At 38.1% G+C, this 20,120-nt stretch overlaps 1 protein-coding gene across 2 annotated transcripts in view; it reads left to right on the top strand.

The window, feature by feature from the left end:
• The window catches only part of LOC127645082 (zinc finger CCHC domain-containing protein 2-like), a 36,941-nt gene extending 25,911 nt beyond the window's left edge, over positions 1 to 11,030 (top strand). The window contains exons 12-14 of one of the 2 annotated variants that reach the window (XM_052128600.1): positions 797 to 889; positions 1,879 to 2,934; positions 8,886 to 11,030. In XM_052128600.1, the coding sequence (XP_051984560.1) occupies positions 797 to 889; positions 1,879 to 2,934; positions 8,886 to 8,947 (1,211 nt within the window). In that variant the 3' untranslated portion in view covers positions 8,948 to 11,030. Of the gene's footprint in view, positions 1 to 796; positions 890 to 1,878; positions 2,987 to 8,885 lie in introns of both variants that reach the window. The other variant, XM_052128601.1, reaches the window with a different exon arrangement.
• Positions 11,031 to 20,120: the final 9,090 nt, after the last annotated feature.

Below are 20,120 nucleotides of genomic sequence, written 5' to 3'. Positions count from 1 at the left end.
ACTTTTAAAACATTTTAGCATGTCTGTTTTTGCAGTTCAAAACAACAGAACTCACTTTTCACATGCATGTATTGTATATGATAGAACATTAAAAAAAAATGTCAACCACATAATGGAAAAAAAATTTTTGAACTAAAGAAACAACCCTTTTAGATTCTGTTAAAATGGTATAATGTATAACGGGTAATGCCTACCACTAGAGGGCGGTGCTTGCTCACACAGCACTGTAACCTATAGATAAGTGCCATTTTCACAACTGTACTCGTGACTGTAACACTGGTTTTTCCACATTAACGTGAGAAAGAATAAAAAATATATATTACATGATCTTAGGAGTGCCATCCCTTCTAGGACACATTGTGGTTACTTTTATTTCTGGATTGGGCATTTCAAATTAGAGTTTTAACAAAGGGTGTTACTAATTAGTTACAAATTATAATGGTTGGGGATTGGCAAGGAGGAGGTGGGAAGCAGCTGAGCAGTCAACTAAAGTTTTAATGACAAACTTAACTTAAAACAACATAAAACGTAAGACACACCCAGCGGCCACGTGCGTCTCTCTCTCTCCAACTGTCGTCTCCGGCTCCCTTGTATCTCTTTCTCTCACTGATCAGTTGGCTCAGTGCCCGGCTGTGCACCATCACGATGTGCTGATGGTTTTAATTTGGTCAGTAATTAGCCCAGATTTTTTTCTTTTCTTCTTTTTCTACATGCTAAAGTGATTTTCTGTGTGTGTGCATGTCATATGCATACATGAACTGCTACTGTGCTTTTACTTCTGTCTGTTGATTTGTAGACATAGGAAGGGACCGGTATGGTGACACATCATCAGAGAGCTCAAACTCCATGCCATCAAGTCCTATTCACCCCAAGAGCCTGGAGGACCAAGGTGTGTTAATGTGTTTTTAATAAGGCTGCTGAAGTTAACACAGAACTCGTACTCTAAATGCTTTAAGTCTATGTAGTATATGAGAGGAGAATAAGTGTGTGCCAGATCATAGTACATTGAAAACAGAATGCCAAAGATGCCAGAATGGCACTCTATTTCAGCAGATTTTTAGAAGTGTAAATATGTGCATGATTTCTGCTAATATTGCCCACAATGGAAGACGATTTGTGACTATTTTCTATAGTGTTTTTTTAGTAGGATAAAAATGTATTTAGATACTAATGAAAAGTTTGAGGTTTACCACATTAATGCCTAAAAATATGAGATTACAACAAATTGTTTGTGCTCGATCTGTTGATTGCCCTAGTTTTTAATATATGCATTGGTAAATAGTAATACCTGTTAATGTAATTATATTCTGAAACTAATTTGTGTATTAATTAATGTTGATTTACCACAGTAAATAATAAAATAAAAAATACAATAAAAAATTGCATTGAGGCACTTACAATGGAAGTAAATGAGACCAATTTTTGGAGGGTTTAGAGGCAGAAGCGTATAATTTTATAAAAGCATGTACATTCATTTTTCTTTTGAAACTTAAAAGTTTAACGTTGTTACAGACGTTTCGTGGTATATGGTGGCATTACATGGTCATGGCTACAAAGTTTTAAAACTGTATTAAATTAAAGGTTAATAAGCAATTTATCCCACTAAAATTATGTTAACCTGCTCATTCTTTACATCTTGTGGCTTTACTTTTGAAACAGTGAGTATTTTAACATTTACTGATTGGCCCCATTCACTTCCATTGTAAGTGCCTCACTGTAACCCAGACTCAAAAGTAATCTTTGTGGTAAATCAACATTCTGTCATAAATGCTGTCGATTGAGCTAAACTTGTATTGAACAAGTTATGTTCTTTTAATTGATGAATTACTAGTGCTTCGATGAAATCAACATGGAGTTTAAACTGTTTGTCTTTTGTAGATACAGAGAGTCAATCAGATAACTCGGCACAAGAACTGGCTGAAAAGACTAGCCTCGCCAAAAGCATTGCCGGTAAAGCGGTTGCCATGGTGAACCCATTAGTGGCTGAGCCTCAGAATATACTGCAGCCGCCTTCAGTGGTGGAGTTGGCGCTGACCGCTTGCCTCCCCTATGCCCTGCAGTACAACACCACCCAAAGGGACACCGGAGAGAGTAAGATAACCATTACGATTCCATTGGCCCGAGACCCGGAACCATCATCGGCCAGCACTCACCCACAGCAGCAGCCTCCACAGGGGGCGTTTAGCATCCTCTCTGCTGGCCAGTGTCCTCTAAAGCCCACCAACATCCCAGCCACAACCAACAATCCTGTCAAGTCAAATGTCAAGGCCACATCATTGCCCGTATCTGTCTATATACCTTTCAGCTCGAGTTCCTGCCCCGTCTCCTCTAGCCAAGTCCCGGGATCTTGTCATACAAGTGTACCCACTCGCACCACGGGGCCCGGGCCCCTGCCGGCACCTGCCGTCACACACAGCACGGCTCCGAGCGATTCCTTGTCCTACATCAACAGCTCTAGCATGTCAGTCACAGCACAAGCACAGCAAGGGGGCTGCAACGCCTGCGGGTGTCGTGGAAGCTGTGGAGGCAACGCCACCCACCAGTCGCCCAGTTACTTCTTGCCCCCTCAAGCTGCCCGTCAAATGTTTGGGCCACCGCCCCCCTTCTTCCATCTTCCTCCGTCTCTATGCAACAGTTTCCCTGCCCAAGGTCACCAAACTAACGGGTCACTTCTGCCCTTCTACGCCCACACTGGTCCTCCCACTGCTTTTCTTCACACCCACTCAGATCCTATGATGGCTTCACAAGCGGGCTACAGCATGCCTCAAATGCCCCCTTTTCGACGGTTCTACCCACCTGTTTTTCCACCGGTGGGCCTGATGTCAGGTGGAACTGGTCCAAAAAAGCTCACCAATGTGTCCTGCTATAACTGCGGTATGAGCGGGCATTACGCCCAAGACTGCAAACAACCGTCCATCGATGCCGGGCTGACGGGTAACGGCAGGGCCAGGAAATGATGATGTGGTCAGAAACGTACTCTACGCAAGTACGCACATGCAGATGACAATGCTTTGCAAACGCATTGCAAGCACACTAGCCTGTTGTACATTCAGACTAGGGCTGTACAGTTAATAGAATAACAATAGAAATTGCAATATGACCTTGTGTGATTATTAAACTGTGAAAGACTGATTTAAATGAAGGCAGAAATGTGTTACAATTGTAGCTGAATATATGAATATTTAATATATTATATAAATATTATAATATAATTTATTCAGACCACATGCTGGTCAGTAGCTGAGAATTTGAATGTATTGTATTATAAATATATTTTAGTTAGAATATATTAATAATATATTTAGACCACATGCTGGCCTGAGACTGACAATTTAAAATATTCAAAATCAATTATTATAATTGCTATTATATTATTATAAATGTACTATAATAATAATAATTTAACAATCTTAATAATATAAAATATTCGGAGCACATGATGGCTGATAATTTGAATGTTCAAGTATTATATAATTTTATTGCCTTACCTATTATGATATAATATATTAATATTATATTCAAACTGCATGCTGGCTTATAGCTGAGAATTTGCATTATACAAAATTAATTGCTATATTATAAATATAATTATAATGTATTGATAACATTTTCAGACCACATGCTTGCCTGAGGATTTAAAATATTATAAATTAATTATTATAATACTGCAAATATTGTATTATTATAAATATAATAGATTAAAAAAATATATATATATATATATATATATATATATATATATATATATATATATATATATATATATATATATATATATATATATATATATATATATATGTATTCATACCACATGCTGGCTTATAGCTGAGAATTATTCAAATTAATTATTATATCATATTATAATTATAATATATTACTAATATATTTGGACCATATGCTGGACTGAGGCTGAGAATTTGAAATATTCAAAATGATTTAATAGAATAACCATGATCTCATTATAAATAAAAAAAATAATAATATAACAATTTTAATAATATAACATTCTGACCACATGATGGCCTGTAGTTGGGAATTGTAATTATTCAATTATATTATTATATTAACTATAATGTGTTTTAATAGCATAATATATTCAAACCACATGCTGGCTTAAAGCTGATCATTTGAATGATTCAAAATTAATTGGCATATTATGTTAGTCATATTGTTGCTGCTTAGAAAACAAGTCTATTAGAACAACAATCACCTGTGTCATTTCACACACCCTGTTCATCATGAGAGCTGCTGTTTCAATGCAATTTCATGCCCTTTTGATTTCTAAGCAGCTGCAATATGAATCCAGTGTTTCCCCTATTATGCATTTAGCAGCAGCGCACCGCTAAATTATTACCACCGCTGCTGAGATTTCACATTGTTCATTTATATTCTTAACGCAACGTAACACTTGCTAGGCCCAGTTGGCTGCATGCTTTTTACACGGCACGCTGTTGAATTTGGCTGGTATGAAACAAAAGGGACCCCACCACACACACACACACACACACACACACACACACACAGGCACATAATCACAGAGAAGTCCAACGTGAGTGTGTCCTGCAATGGAGAAGCAGTATACCCGCAGGGTCTTAAAATCAGCACAGGATTGCAGGTATCACGCACAAATTTAATAATTCCTGCATGTTCCACGTTCAGAATGCGGGAATTACCACACACTTTTATTCACTTTAACATTTAGCTGCAAATTGGTAAACCAAACCAACAGACAGATGAACAAATCAATAATCTTGTGTTTGTATCGGACAGTAATTCCAGAATCTGCTTAAGTAAATCAGCTCTTCCGCATCTCTCGTGCACCACACTGAATGCTTGTTGAGTTTCGTGTAAGCGCGCGCAGAGAGAAAGTCACAAGTAAGTTTGTTGCATATTTCCCACCATTCAGATCGCCACTTTTTCATATCGCTCCATCATATTACAGAACCTTTGGCAAGAAAGGCACAAACAGCAAAAATGCTTTGTGCAAACTGATACCAGAACTACTCTGGGTGAAGAGAACCTACTACAGGGAAAATAGAAACAATTAAACACCCGTTACATCCATCATCTCCATCTCTCTGTAGCCCCATCTGACCTGTACAGGTATTTTCTCTGCCCTGTGAATCAGTCAGTTTTAATTAGTTTTAATTAGTATGTAAAAATATGCATAAATAATTATAATATAGTCAATAATTATAAATACAATAATATTAATAATATACATAATATTAAAATACATCCTTTTGTATCTTTTAATATACAGCCATGGCCAAATGTATTGGCAGTGACATACATTTTATGTTTCGCAAAGTTTTCTGCTTGAGTTGTTGTGGTGTTGATTCACATTGTTTCTAGATTATTGTGCAGAGTGATCAGATGCATTTTAAATAATGGTAAAAAGTTTCATTGGCCAAAAAAAAACTTTATCTCAAAAACCCACATTTCACTGTTTTTTGGCCTTGACACAAAATGACCAGCTAACATCATTTCACTAATCATATCAGCAGCACCTGGGAAAGTGTTACGAGTACTAGTCAGGTGAAATCACTCTATCATTCTGATTGGATTATAAGAGCAGACTGATTGCTATAAAAGGAGGGAAGAAGTGCTTCCAATCATTGTGTTCTTGTTAGCAATGGTTACCTCTAAAGAAAGATGTGCAGCCATCATCACTTTGCATCAAAATGGCCTCACATGCAAGGAAATTGCTGCAAAGAATATTGCACCTGAAAGAACCATTTACCGGATCATCAAGAACTTCAAGGAAAGAGGTTCAACTGCAGTGAAGAAGGCTTCAGGACGTCCCAGAGTGTCCAGCAGGCCCAGGATTGTCTCCTCCTGTGGAGTCAGCTATGGAATCGTGTCACCACCAGTGCAGAGCTTGCTCAATATTGTGAGTGCATCTGCATGCACAGTGAGGCGAAGACTTTTGGACAATGACCTGGTGTCAAGAAGGGCAGCAAAGAAGCCACTTCTCTCCAAGAAAAACATCAAGGACAGACTGAAATTCTGCAGGAAGTACAAGGATTGGACAGCAGAAGACTGGTGCAAAGTTATTTTCTCTGATGAAGCCCCCTTCCGACTGTTTGAGACATCTGGAAAAATCGATAGTCCGGAGAAGAAAAGGTGAACACTACAATGAGTCCTGTGTCGTGCCAACAGTGAAGCATCCTGAGACCATCCATATGTGGGGTTTCTTTTCATCCAAGGGAGTGGGTTCTCTCACAATTCTGCCCAAAAACACTGCCATGATTCGTGCATTTTCCAGCATGATGGAGCACCATGTCACAAGGCAAGAGTAATAATGAAGTGGCTCGGAGATCATTAGATTGAAATTTTGAATCCATGTCCAGGCAACTCCCCGGATCTTAATCCCATAGAGAACCTGAAAAAGGCAAGTGGACAAGCAGAAACTCCGAGCACTAATAAGTCAAGAATGGATCGGCATCAGTCAGGATTTGGTCCAGAAGCTGATATTCAGCATGCCAGAGAGAATTGCAGAGGTTATGAAGAACAAGGGTCAACACTTTAAATATTGACTCTTTGCATATATTGAATGTTTTTGCCAATAAAAGCCTTTAAAACTTATGAAATGCGTATCATTGTTTCCAGTATACCATAGAAACATGTGAAAAAATTATCTACAAATACTGAAGCAGCAAACTTTGCAAAACACAAAATGTATGTCACTGCCAATACTTTTGGCCACGGCTGTACATATAATTCAAGCAAGGTTTTCTCTCAGGATTTCATCTGTTAACATTTTAACACAAATTGACATTTTAATGTAACTGGTGAGTATTAACTTGTACTCAAACTGATAGTAATTCTGTCTTCACTTGCAAACGTTTTTCTTTCTACCATGTAACTCAAAAAGGAGATGTTGGGGAGAATGTATAGGAAACAAAATAGTGAAACTGAATGGTGACTGAAACTAAAATTCTGCCTTCCACAGAAGAAAGAACATCATACTGGCCTGGTGGAGGGTAATGACAGAAATTTAATTTTTGGTTGAACTGCCCTTTAACTACCTGTTATAGTCTTTGTTAAAGGTATCTGCCAAGAACAACAACATAAAAGTCATCACATGATTGCATCACATCTTGCTGAGAAACAAGTGACTGAAGCATAATTAAGGCCTGTTCACACCAGAAACTATAACTATAATGATAACTATAAACAAAGTTTTATATATCATTCTTACTGTAAGGGAATCGCAGAGTCCACACCACAACTATAATGATAATGACACCATGGAACGATATTGTTGGGATCACTTTGAGAGTGATTTTCTTTCCAGTTGATGAATGATAAAAACATTAACAGCCATTCAAAATCCATCCAACTTTATAGGGCACGATCCGCAACGTGCACTCATCTTCAAAATTAACTCAATCCAGCACTGGATCGCCATTTATTACACACACACAAATGAAATGGAAACTCCTGTATTAACTGAGATTAGATAATGAAATCTAACGCAAGCTTTTAGCATAAAATGACCTCAGTATCCAGCACTAATGTCAACAATGCCTTCTCTCATTTGACATCTATTTTTCTTTTGGTTTCTTTGCTAAATGTAGAGCAATAGCAGGCCACATACATCCATTTTCTTTACTGTAAACGTAACTGCAGTGCACGCTTAGAATAAACAGAATGTTATCTTCTGTTGGTGTGGATGTTAATATAGTTATCATTCTTGGTTTGAATGGGCCTGTAGGCTATATACTTCAAAAATAATTTTATCAGAATAAAACTAGAGGTATAATGGTGCGTTCACATACAATGCGAAGCGAGCATTTCGTGCGGTGCGATTACATACCAAGTCAATGTAAAGATGCGAATAGATTCCTCGCACCGGGTGGTGCAAATGAAGCAAATGGCGTGACTCGAACACACAAAATCACTAAATTTGCTTATTAGAAATTTCTCGAGCGAAAAATCCGCATGCCGCATTGTCGCGAAAGCCTATCATCATTTAGATTGTCCGAAAGTCACTGACATAGTAGCAGACAAAATCGGAAAAAATTTATGAAAAAATAGTTGTAGCGGTGTGTGGGCACCCGAAATTGTATGACACAACGTCATACATGTACAGAAACCGGATGAAAAAAGACATCGCTTGGAGGAAAGTGAGCGAGGAAGTTGGACTACCTTGTAAGTTCTGAAAATATGCGTGTCTACTTGATTCCAGCTATTGGTTGTACTTTACTATGAATTATGTCATACAAGCCCCCCCTCCTACCCTTTCCCGAGATGGGAGAATACGGGTTCGCGTTACTCGCGCTAACGCATGTTTAAACACAAATTTATAATCCAGCGGTCAAACTTGCGCGAGCAATGCGAGGCAATTTTTATTTGTGTTGTATGTGAATTAACCATATGTATTGTAACCCCCATGAGATTTAGGTAAGATTGTTGTAAATGTTCGGATATTTTAGTAAATTTTACCCCGGAGCCATCCAGAGCCCTTCAAAAGCCCCCAGTAAACACACACATGACAAGGCAAGCACGAATAACCCATCTAAAACGTTTTAAGCTATTCCTCCACTGACGTGTCAAATACAGGTCCGGCATTACAGGCTCGTGAAAGCACGCACAACAGCGCTGCTGCTGAAATAAATCTTAGGGGAAACACTGGAATCACATTTCAAATGGCTATCACAATTTTCATCAAAATAAATCGCAGTATGGTTTTTGTATTTATTTTTGTGCAATCATGCATCTCTAGTTCGGACACATGCAATGACGTGTGAAATCGAGCTTGCATAGCTAGAAGTGTTTGCGTTCTTGTACTTGCGTAGAGTGTTTCAAACCTTATTCACTAGCTCCATGCTTTTGGCTCTCATAGTGAACACCCATCTGTGTGTTTGTGTGTTTTTCAGGTGGTTTCCGGCTGAAGTATGTTGCCCCAACCTCCTCGGAAACACTAGACAAAAATGATTGACAGAGAGCAGGGGAACAAGCCATTCCAGAGATGCTTTAGACTGATTTTTATGTTTGTATTTACATTCTTGTCAAGAGAGCCCATGCAAAGGGAGCCACAGAGGAAGAGAATATATGAAATGTTTGGACACGGCCACAATGATGGCAAGACAAGTTGGCAAGGTGCAAAACCTTAAAATGTGGTTTTCTTAGGAACTCGATTATCTAGTCCTAGTTTAAGTAGGAGAAGTGGCAAGAGGTTTTTGTTTTAGGTTCAGAATAAGTACTTTATTTTTGTCAGAAGACTTTTTTATGAACTCTTTAATAGCATCTGGCGTAATGAGGAAAAATGAAGCTTGAGTTCTCCATTGCAGTATTTCTTTTTAATGACACGGGTGAATCTGTATTGGCTTTTATACTTGCTATGATCAGTTAAAGGGGTGGTTCACCCAAAAATGAAAATTCTGTCATCTACTCATCCTCATGTTGTTCCAAACCTGGATGCTGTGATATTTTCCATTGAACACAAAAGTAGAGTTTTCAAATAATCTTTACCCAGCTCTTGCCATGCAACATCAGATTATAGTGACCATGCTTGTCTAGCTCCAAAAAGACAAAAAAGTAGACCATACGACTCGTGGACTGTATTGAAAGTCTTCTGAGGCCATCCAAAAAATAATTTCTGAACGTGCACAAGATGCAAGCTTTGGCCGAGGTGAAGGTTATCAGTGAATAACAACTTAATTTCGGTCTGTTTATCACACAAAGCTTTTGTTTTCGGAAGACTTGGAATGAAACCAGTCATACGGACCACATTTACCGATTCTTCAAAAACATATTTTGTGTTCCACAGATAAATAACAACAAGAAGGTTTGGAACAATGTGAGTGTGTAAATCAAGAAAGAATTTTAACTTTGGATTAACTATTCCTTTATGCAAGAAAAACAATACACAGATGTGTTTTCTGTGAACATAGTTCGAAAGTTCTTTATATGTTATCAAAGATTTGCTTTTGCCCTCTGATAACGTTGATAAAGAGAGAAGATCAAAGCTAATAATGATGCTCATTTTTTAAATTATGCTGCTGGTTTGCCCTGATATTGTTTCAGACATGATGCACAACAGCAGTTCTCTGAAAAATGTGAGTCTTGTGTTTATAATGCACTGAAATACCCAGATTTGCAGTTACTGCCTCCATTTACAAGCTCTGACCAGTAGAGAGCGTAAGAGTTTTTTTACCATGCAGCTTCAGATCTCGACACCAGTGTATTAAAGTCTTCATGGCGTAGAAGACTGCATTGTGTGGACTATTTTATTCAAACATACTCATTCTAAGCTTAAAGCACTGTTATGAGGGAAAACCTAATATATTTTCAATGTAAAAGATGTAAGAAAGGTGTTCGTTAACATGGGACAACTCTTGAGCATCCAAAAAAAACCTTGTGTGCTGAAAATGTTTTCTTATAATTGTCAAAGAAAAAGCAGGCGTGCCTATTGTCATGAGATCAGTTTAAAGTGTGTATTGACAAGTATCTCAGAAGTCTTAATTATTTGTTAAAAGTAAACTATTAAAATATCAAAGTTGTCATCATTTGTGAAATCTTGCTGAAATTGCCAAAGCAGCCCTACCTTTTTATATACAGATTTGGCATGTTTCTATTGAGGAAATTTCCTGTACTGATTTTATTCTGATATTTTCAAAGACATTTTGATGAAGGGCTCGAGGCTTTTAATATGGTTGTCCATGTCTAGCACATATACTGTAACATTTACCTGCAGCTGATTCGTTATGCACAATTCGTTGATTGTGTTACAGGTTTTAAAATGTGCTTTGAATGATTTTTCTGGTAAAATGAACACTAATCTGTAAATACTCTGGAGGGAGTTAACTACTCGAGGTTGAACCCAAAAACCTGTCGACTGTATTCGTTACACTTTTTATAGATTTATGAAGCTGTACTGTATGAATATGGCTCTGCCTCTTTATGTTTACTGTCATATGTACATGTTGATTATCTGTACTGAGAGCTCAAATTAATCTTATCACATTTGCATTTTCTGGCAAATTGACAATTTCTGTCAAAATATCAGCAATAAACATAAAAACCCCTTTTGGCTTTTGATTTGTATTTTTTATATATATATATATATATATATAAGCAATCTCACACTCGCAATAGTGCTATATGGCCCTACATCAGCACTGCTGTGATTCCGCCTATCAGTGCTGATATAGGGCCATATAGCACGACTGCGAGTGTAATATTGCTTATATGCAGTTCAATGAACAAGTACATTTTGAAAAATAGGGAAAAACTGAGTATGGTCATAAAACGCATTTGTGCATTGAACTTGGCTGGTTCAAAACAAATGATGCATCCAAGCCTTCATTAATTCAAAAAGTTCACTTCAGAAATAGTATCACAGCTTGTGCTGTTTCGAACAAGTTATTGGATAAACAATGGACTGATAGGTGTGTGCGTGCGTGTCTGTGTGTGTGTGTGTGTGTGTGTCTGTGTGTGTGTGTGTGTGTTAGAGAGGGAGAGACCGAGCGTGTGCGATCACCTGTTGCCACTCCCAAGCAGAGATGCTTTCAGCATTCTGAATGTCAGCTTTCTCAGTGGAAAAATAGCATCCAATGGGGGATTTCTCCCTTTTTCGTGGTAGCCGCACAAAGAGTCATTTACTATAGAAACAGCGATGTCCTCCACCATTTTAAAAAGCATGTATTCAGTGTGGAAACTCAGTAAGCGCCTTGAGATCTGTAATCAAACAGTTCGTTGTGTCTCTCAGCTGCAATGAGCCTTAATCCTGAAATTGTTCATTTATAGCCATTTAAAACAATGTCCTAGCTTAAGTAATGTAGTGGTAATACGAGCGATCAAGGAGTGCTCTTCTATGTCAACAATGACTAACGGATTCACTTCACGTCACCAACTGGCTTATATTACACACAAAAACGATCTTTTGCCACCACCTGCTGGCTAACATACAGTGAGGAAAATAAGTATTTGAACACCCTGCTATTTTGCAAGTTCTCCCACTTAGAAATCATGGAGGGGTCTGAAATTGTCATTGTAGGTGCATGTCCACTGTGAGAGACATATTCTAAAAAGAAAATCCAGAAATCACAATGTATGATTTTTTAACTATTTATTTGTATGATACAGCTGCAAATAAGTATTTGAACACCTGAGAAAATCAATGTTAATATTTGGTACAGTAGCCTTTGTTTGCAATTACAGAGGTCAAACGTTTCCTGTAGTTTTTCACCAGGTTTGCACACACTGCAGGAGGGATTCTGGCCCACTCCTCCACACAGATCTTCTCTAGATCAGTCAGGTTTCTGGGCTGTTGCTGAGAAACACGGAGTTTGAGCTCCCTCCAAAGATTCTCTATTGGGTTTAGGTCTGGAGACTGGCTAGGCCACGCCAGGACCTTGATATGCTTCTTACAGAGCCACTCCTTGGTTATCCTGGCTGTGTGCTTCGGGTCATTGTCATGTTGGAAGACCCAGCCTCGACCCATCTTCAATGCTCTAACTGAGGGAAGGAGGTTGTTCCCCAAAATCTCGCAATACATGGCCCCGGTCATCCTCTCCTTAATACAGTGCAGTCAGCCCTGTCCCATGTGCAGAAAAACACCCCCAAAGCATGATGCTACCACCCCCATGCTTCACAGTAGGGATGGTGTTCTTGGGATGGTACTCATCATTCTTCTTCCTCCAAACACTGTTAGTGGAATTATGACCAAAAAGTTCTATTTTGGTCTCATCTGACCACATGACTTTCTCCCATGACTCCTCTGGATCATCCAAATGGTCATTGGCAAACTTAAGATGGGCCTTGACATGTGCTGGTTTAAGCAGGGGAACCTTCCGTGCCATGCATGATTTCAAACCATGACGTCTTAGTGTATTACCAACAGTAACCTTGGAAACGGTGGTCCCAGCTCTTTTCAGGTCATTGACCAGCTCCTCCCGTGTAGTTCTGGGCTGATTTCTCACCTTTCTTAGGATCATTGAGACCCCACGAGGTGAGATCTTGCATGGAGCCCCAGTCCGAGGGAGATTGACAGTCATGTTTAGCTTCTTCCATTTTCTAATGATTGCTCCAACAGTGGACCTTTTTTCACCAAGCTGCTTGGCGATTTCCCAGTAGCCCTTTCCAGCCTTGTGGAGGTGTGCAATTTTGTCTCTAGTGTCTTTGGACAGCTCTTTGGTCTTGGCCATGTTAGTAGTTGGATTCTTACTGATTGTATGGGGTGGACAGGTGTCTTTATGCAGCTAACGACCTCAAACAGGTGCATCTAATTTAGGATAATAAATGGAGTGGAGGTGGACATTTTAAAGGCAGACTAACAGGTCTTTGAGGGTCAGAATTCTAGCTGATAGACAGGTGTTCAAATACTTATTTGCAGCTGTATCATACAAATAAATAGTTAAAAAATCCTATATTGTGATTTCTGGATTTTTTTTTTAGATTATGTCTCTCACAGTGGACATGCACCTACGATGACAATTTCAGACCCCTCCATGATTTCCAAGTGGGAGAACTTGCAAAATAGCAGGGTGTTCAAATACTTATTTTCCTCACTGTATGTAATTTCAAAAATAAAGACAGTAACTCATAACAGATTTGCACTGCTCTTACACCTGTTTTGAACAGCACAAACACAAGCGGAGTGATACACACAGTGAAGCCTCTGAGTGCTGATGCTGTCAGACCATCAGTGCTCATGGAACGTCTCTCGTCCAATCAGATTCGAGGACCAGAACTATCTGCTATCTATCTATCTATCTATATATATATATATATATATCGATTTTAAAAATCTTTTCAAGTGGTTCATGAAACAACATGAACAGAAAGGCTCTCATTTATTGGTAGCTATCTCACAGACGTGAGGCATCTGCAAGCCGTTTATCAACCAAACACCTTTTTTCCTCATTTCGGTCTGCGCATGCTGTTTTACTGACTGACAGTCGGCTTTTATGTGTGTGCTTATGTGCATGCGAGTTGCGGTAATGCTCCCTTAAAAGGTAAAATGCACTTCCATCTTGCTGAGGTATTAATGTAAACAGTTATTTATCTCTATAGTTAATGTAAACAATGGGACAAATAGTGCTATGACTTTATTTCTAAACAAAGCTGTTTAGAAGAATATCTCTGCTCTGTTGGCGGGGGGTTGGTAGGTGCATATCGCTGCACCGTTTCACGGCCAGCCCACTGGGAAAAGTCCCGGTCCGCCCCTGCTTCCAGCACAAAAATAATTACAAAACAATGTATTTAATTATGTAGTTAATTAGTTTGATTATTTAAGAAAATAACTTGTAATTTTCCTCGCTGAGAAATTTTAAAAGTATTTATAAAGTTATGCACAAATCTATGGATGATCGACACTATACGGTCAGATTTCAGCACTTCACATTGGACAGCAACCCTTAAGAAGCACTTAAAAGGGCATCTTGCATACGTGTTAAGTGCAGGTTTGGGAAGCGCACATGAAAAAGGAAAGAACGTTTGCAACTTCGCAAGTAGAGAATGCTCATAAGAGCTAAGACCTATAGTTATCGGATAAGCACGCAGCCTGTCAGTGGACAGGGCCTCGTTTCCAATAATGATTGATCTTCGCGGATAACACGTTTTACATTTACATTTTACATTTATGCATTTGGTAGATGCTTTTATCCAAAGCGACTTACAGAGCCCTTATTACAGGGACAATCCCTCCGGAGCAACCTGGAGTTAAGTGCCTTGCTCAAGGACACAATGGTGGTGGCTGTGGGGATCGAACCGACAACCTCCTGCTTAACAGTTTAGTGCTTTAGCCCACTACGCCACCACATCACCTCACCGCCTTTTCTACTAGCAATATATGAACGTTCCATATATTTTTTTATGTGCGTTTCCCAAAACTGTACTTACATGAATGTGCGAGGACTTGCTTTAAGTGCTACTTAAGAGAGACTCTGTCCATAAACGTGAAGTTCTGAAATGTGACCGCATAGTGCTGATCGCCATTGTAACTTTAACGTCTGTAATTTAGCTAGCAGAAAATATTTTCTAAAATGTACAGCTTCACCACATAATTGCATTTTGTTTTGCGATCGTTTTGTGCAAAATGTTACATTTCTTTAACACAATCACTGCTTCATTCATCAGATGAGCATTTTAATATTTCGTTTTTAAAATTTCCCCTGTGGGTCGAGATTTAAGCTTCCAGGATTAACATACTGATATTAAATGAGCATAAAGTGTAGCGATAGATATTTAAATTGTATCAGCTGTAATTTCACAGTTGTCCTGCAGGTGTCTGCAGAAGTCTATGTGCTTGCGATGCTCTTAGCGCTGTACGATTACTCAAGAGCACTCTTAAATCTACGAGCATTTTCAAGTACTACTTCAGTTATGATGCTTTTGGGAAGCGGGCCGCAAAACTAAGATGAATCATAAGATGGATTCTACGATCTACTTAGACTTATGATGCTTGGTGGACCTCTATTCGGAGCCTAATTTCATCATGAAGATAATGAAGCGTACACCTTTGCTCTCCTATTTGCTAATTTACATAGCTTTTTAGATGCCTATACTGATACAATAACAACACTTAGTTGTTTTTAAACACTTAGTATGTTTAATATTAGTAATTTACCTTAATAGGTCATAAAATAAATTAATATAAGAGATGAGATACAATAAACATCATTATTAGAAACTTTTCAGCCTTCCTGGAAAACAAGTGTTCTGTAGACTTGGGTAATGCTACTAAATAATTGTTTATATACTGCCTACTGATTTCAATGTGTTGGATCTGTTTTACCTTACCTCAAGGAGAAGTGCAGTTAAATAAAATCAGCAGATAGTCAGTTAAATAATAGAAGTCAGTTGAATCATATTACATGAGATAAACAAAAAAAGATAAAAAGCATTGTTATCAAAGTAGTTCGGAAAAACATAAATTAGCGAGAGCTTTGAACCGCTCTAAAGTCCATTAAGTGCAACATAAACATATCTTTCTGGCATCTTTCACAGTTTATCAAAGACAATGGGACATTTAATAAAGTGTATTAATATATATATTTTTATCATTGGAAAGCCATTGTAAACTATTTCATTGGATAAAAAAAGTGTTGAAAAAATCGGTATGAAATCAATAGGCGCACTCTGCAAATCTGCATGTGACGTGATCGCAATGAAAAGACACGTAATACAGTATAACATTATATTAGCCTTCTTTGATATGCATAATTTTAGTGGCAATAGAAAGACGATATGTTCTTATTATACAGATTATTTAAGAAGACATATGTGAGTAATGTGACCACACAGTTTAAAACTTAAATATGCCTTAATAAATCATTAAAATGTAATTAACAGAGGAGATTAGATCGAGAGTGTGCAATGAGAGATTCCCTCTCTATCTTCCTCCTCCTCTTCCTTCTTCCTCCAGTGGATGTTTCAAATCAGCACGCCTATAGTCTTTTTACAAGGCAGTAACAAACTGCATGATGCACAATGGCAGTAAGGCTGCAAGTGCACAGTACCTTGAACTCTAACCAGATGATATGTTAATATTTAGACCGGTTTATGACCAGTTCAACACTGATGCCTGACATGTTAATCCTGTTCTGTGTGCAGGTGTTCAGTTTCTAGCCAAAAAATTATGTGAGAGCGCCTTATGATTCACATCACATACATTCACATTACATGCATTTATTGTGTCACTTTCATTAATCTCTGTGATTGAGCATCAATACATCTGAAACTTTCTTACTAAAGTCATTATTATTTCTTTAATTCAATTCTGTAATAGTTAGGTAATACATTTTGACGCATCGACAAGGTTGCATATTTGTCAGTATTTCCACCTTTAGCACCTTTGGACTGAACAGCTCCCGTAATTAAGTACTTAAAATAAACTTTATAACGAGCGATCTACGTGATGGTTTGGGAAACGGGCGTTACACCTTCGTAAAATAACGAGGGACGTCAGTTAAGATGATCGTTAAAGCTTAAGTTGCAATGTTATCGGGAAACCCAGCCCATGTCTATTAAGATGCTCTTAGCGCTGTACGATTATTGCAGAGCACTCGTAAATCTACGAGCATTTTCAAGTACTACTTAAGTTACGATGGCTTTGGGAAATGGGAGGCAAAACTAAGATGAATTGTAAGATGCATTCTACGATCTAGGCTTATGATGCTTTTGTGAAACAAGGCCCAGAGCTACACAGTGCGCTCACATCTGCAATTAAAAACGTGCGATTAGAAGTTGAACCCAGTCACATGTGAGCGATTAATCTTTTTTTTCTATCTTGGAAAATCCACAAATGTAGCACATTGACAGCATTGCAAAAAACTTGCAAAATGCGTCTGTCTACTTTACTATCGCGAAATCTCGGACACGTCTGTCTGGGTGGAGGTAATGATCGCGCAGCCATGCTCAAGAGACGTAATCCAAAATTGAATGAGCTGTATGCAAAAACAAGAGGTGATCAAATAAATACAAAATATTATTTGTCATGCAGGTGAGTCCTTTATCTAGATGCTCGACTTGAAGAGAACAAGCTTAAAGATGTTGAACTTTGACACAGCAACACTGAAATCAACATGTTTCTTGTAGAAAGGCCATGCCATGTGTTTCTCTAATAGTAGTTCTGTTAATAGTAATAGTTATACTATTCATAGTAGTTAATGAATAATGAAAAATATATATAATAACATTATAATGAATATAATGAATGTTAATAATATATTATTAAAATGGTTGTATTTATTCTTGGAGTGTTTACTACAATGCAGGAAATAGGAAAAGGCATATTCTTTGGTGTGCTGGAGTTTCAGAAATGGCTAGAATTAATCTGAACATGAATATTAATAGTAATACAAGTATGTCATTATTATTTCAATACATGGTATGGATATCATAAACAGCATGAAATAGCCACAAACCATTCACAGCAAGCATGATGTAAACTGCAGCATAAATTACAAGAGCTGTCAGAAAATCCATTCTGATTGGCTGGCAGCTGTTATGAGGTACACATGTTTTTATCATTTTATCAGATAACAAAGTGTTGTTTAGAAGTTACCAGGCTGCAACAATGAGCACCTCTGTGGAAGAACTATTCGGAAACTGGGCTGGAAGGTCTCAAAGCCCATCAACTTTGAAAACAAATGTTTGTATATGTGGGCCCCACAGCTTATACAAGGCCCCTCAACATGGCCCTGTGACTATGAGGACCCCAAGCTCTCAAATAGGAACCTTTTGCCTTCCTGTTTGTAACTAAATATTTTGAGCCACTCTTTAATCTTATAATGTCACCTGGTAAAAGTTTCCATGCTCTTCTGGAAGTAGAAGACCTTGTAAAATAATTTCCAAAATAGCTACCTTCATATTTTGATGCAATTTTATATATATACTGTATATATATATATATTATATATCAGTGGGGATTTCTTTAAGACTGCAAGGGAAGCTCAGCTTCCCCTATAATGTCAAAAAAATAATGGTCAAATATGTACTATTGTGTAAACAATTTATTGACTAAAAATGCGTTAGAACACGTTCATCTCGAAGACGAGTTCGTTCAGAATCAGCTACATTACATACAGCAGGTCGGCTGACTCGATTTACTTCTCATACATTCCCGTAGCGTCAGTGCATTTCCCTGTTGAAGCCGAGCGTCCATTGACTTCAATGGGGCTGCTCTGAACAGTTTTTTTCAGTGCTCCGAAAATAGACGGTCATTGGATAAATGCTGCGATTATGTCCCGCCCACGGACCCTCAGCGTCTCTGGGGGTGAATGAGGAGTGGGCTGGCCCGGACTCCGGGCTTCCGCGTGATGATTGGAGGATCTGTCGAAAGACTGCATCTCCTTTTGATTGACAGTGAATCTGTACTATAAGAAGTCACTGAAGCTATTTCGCGCTCAGTCCCATCGCGGATTTCTCAAGTGTAGTCGAAAGACAAACTACTGCAACCTATTTCTTTATATTTGTTTGGCGAAATTGCTAGTCAATTTGCATAATACATTTCACACAATTATACACCACATTCCTTGTTTCAGTTTTACCAAGTTTAATATATTTTGTTTTAGAGCCGTTCGTTCGATTGCTCGTTCGTTCGTTCATTCATTCATACAGTAGGCTAGGCTAGCGTCGTACGGGTGAAACTGCGCACGATGGCAAACGGTGCTAATATTGTCGACCTGATTTTGGCGAAGCCATTTGAAAGTCTTCCTTACGAGGAAAAAATTAGAATTAAACAGCAGGGCAGATCAACACCTAAGATTGATTTAGTGCAAAAAATAGGGTAAATAAGTTTATAATGTAGGCCGAAAATGAGCTTCCCCTCTTTGAAAGACCAGCAGCCGCCACTGTTATATATATATTATATTTAAAATATAATGTTCTGACTATTATTTCATTAGGCTTTATATGGTTAAGCTTTATTCTTTGTATAAAAGGGCTGTCGTAAAAAAACTTTTAATATACTACTCATTGCTACAACTGCATGTTTTGCAGCGGAAGTTTGAAATTACGAACATTCCAAAATAGACTCTTAGCTCATTTAAATATTCTGTCAATGTTATGTAGTCTAGGAGATTTTTGGACACTTTGATAAGGCTTAAATGATTCCTAGCAGGGCTTTTCAATTGAAGAATAATAATGGCAGCCAAGCTGTAGGGACGTTCCAAACAGAATTTCCCAAATAATGACCACTATTTTTGAGCCCCACACCTTTCAGCCCTTCGTAGCTCTCACAATGGAGGGTAAAGTCTTTGAAGAATATATCACTTCTGATTGGAACACACCCCATCATTCATGAGTTCAGATAAGCCTGAACTCTTTGCCGAATTTCACCAAACCCTTGCATAGACACTGTGGGAGCCTACTGTTTTTTGTTAAATTCATCAATATTTAAAGTGTTTGATGAAGTTAAAATATTTCATAATTTATTATGGCCCCTTTAAATATATGCAATTTGTATGCAAAATTTATAGTATTTACATTGAGTTAACATTATGCGTTAAAATGGTACTGTCTCTTTAAGAACAGTGGCAGGTCAGCAAACCTGTTTCAGCTGAGTGGATTCTTTACCACATCTGTGCTTGTGTGTTTGAATTAATCTGACTGTAAATAACAACAGGTATAAAAAGAGACTTAAATCAATGAAAGTTTATTGCGTA

The sequence above is a fragment of the Xyrauchen texanus genome, chromosome 6 (assembly GCF_025860055.1).
Source record: "Xyrauchen texanus isolate HMW12.3.18 chromosome 6, RBS_HiC_50CHRs, whole genome shotgun sequence".
Classification (NCBI taxonomy): Eukaryota; Metazoa; Chordata; class Actinopteri; order Cypriniformes; family Catostomidae; genus Xyrauchen; species Xyrauchen texanus.
Note: the sequence above shows the minus strand (reverse complement) of the source record. Positions and strands in the feature narration are given on the sequence as shown.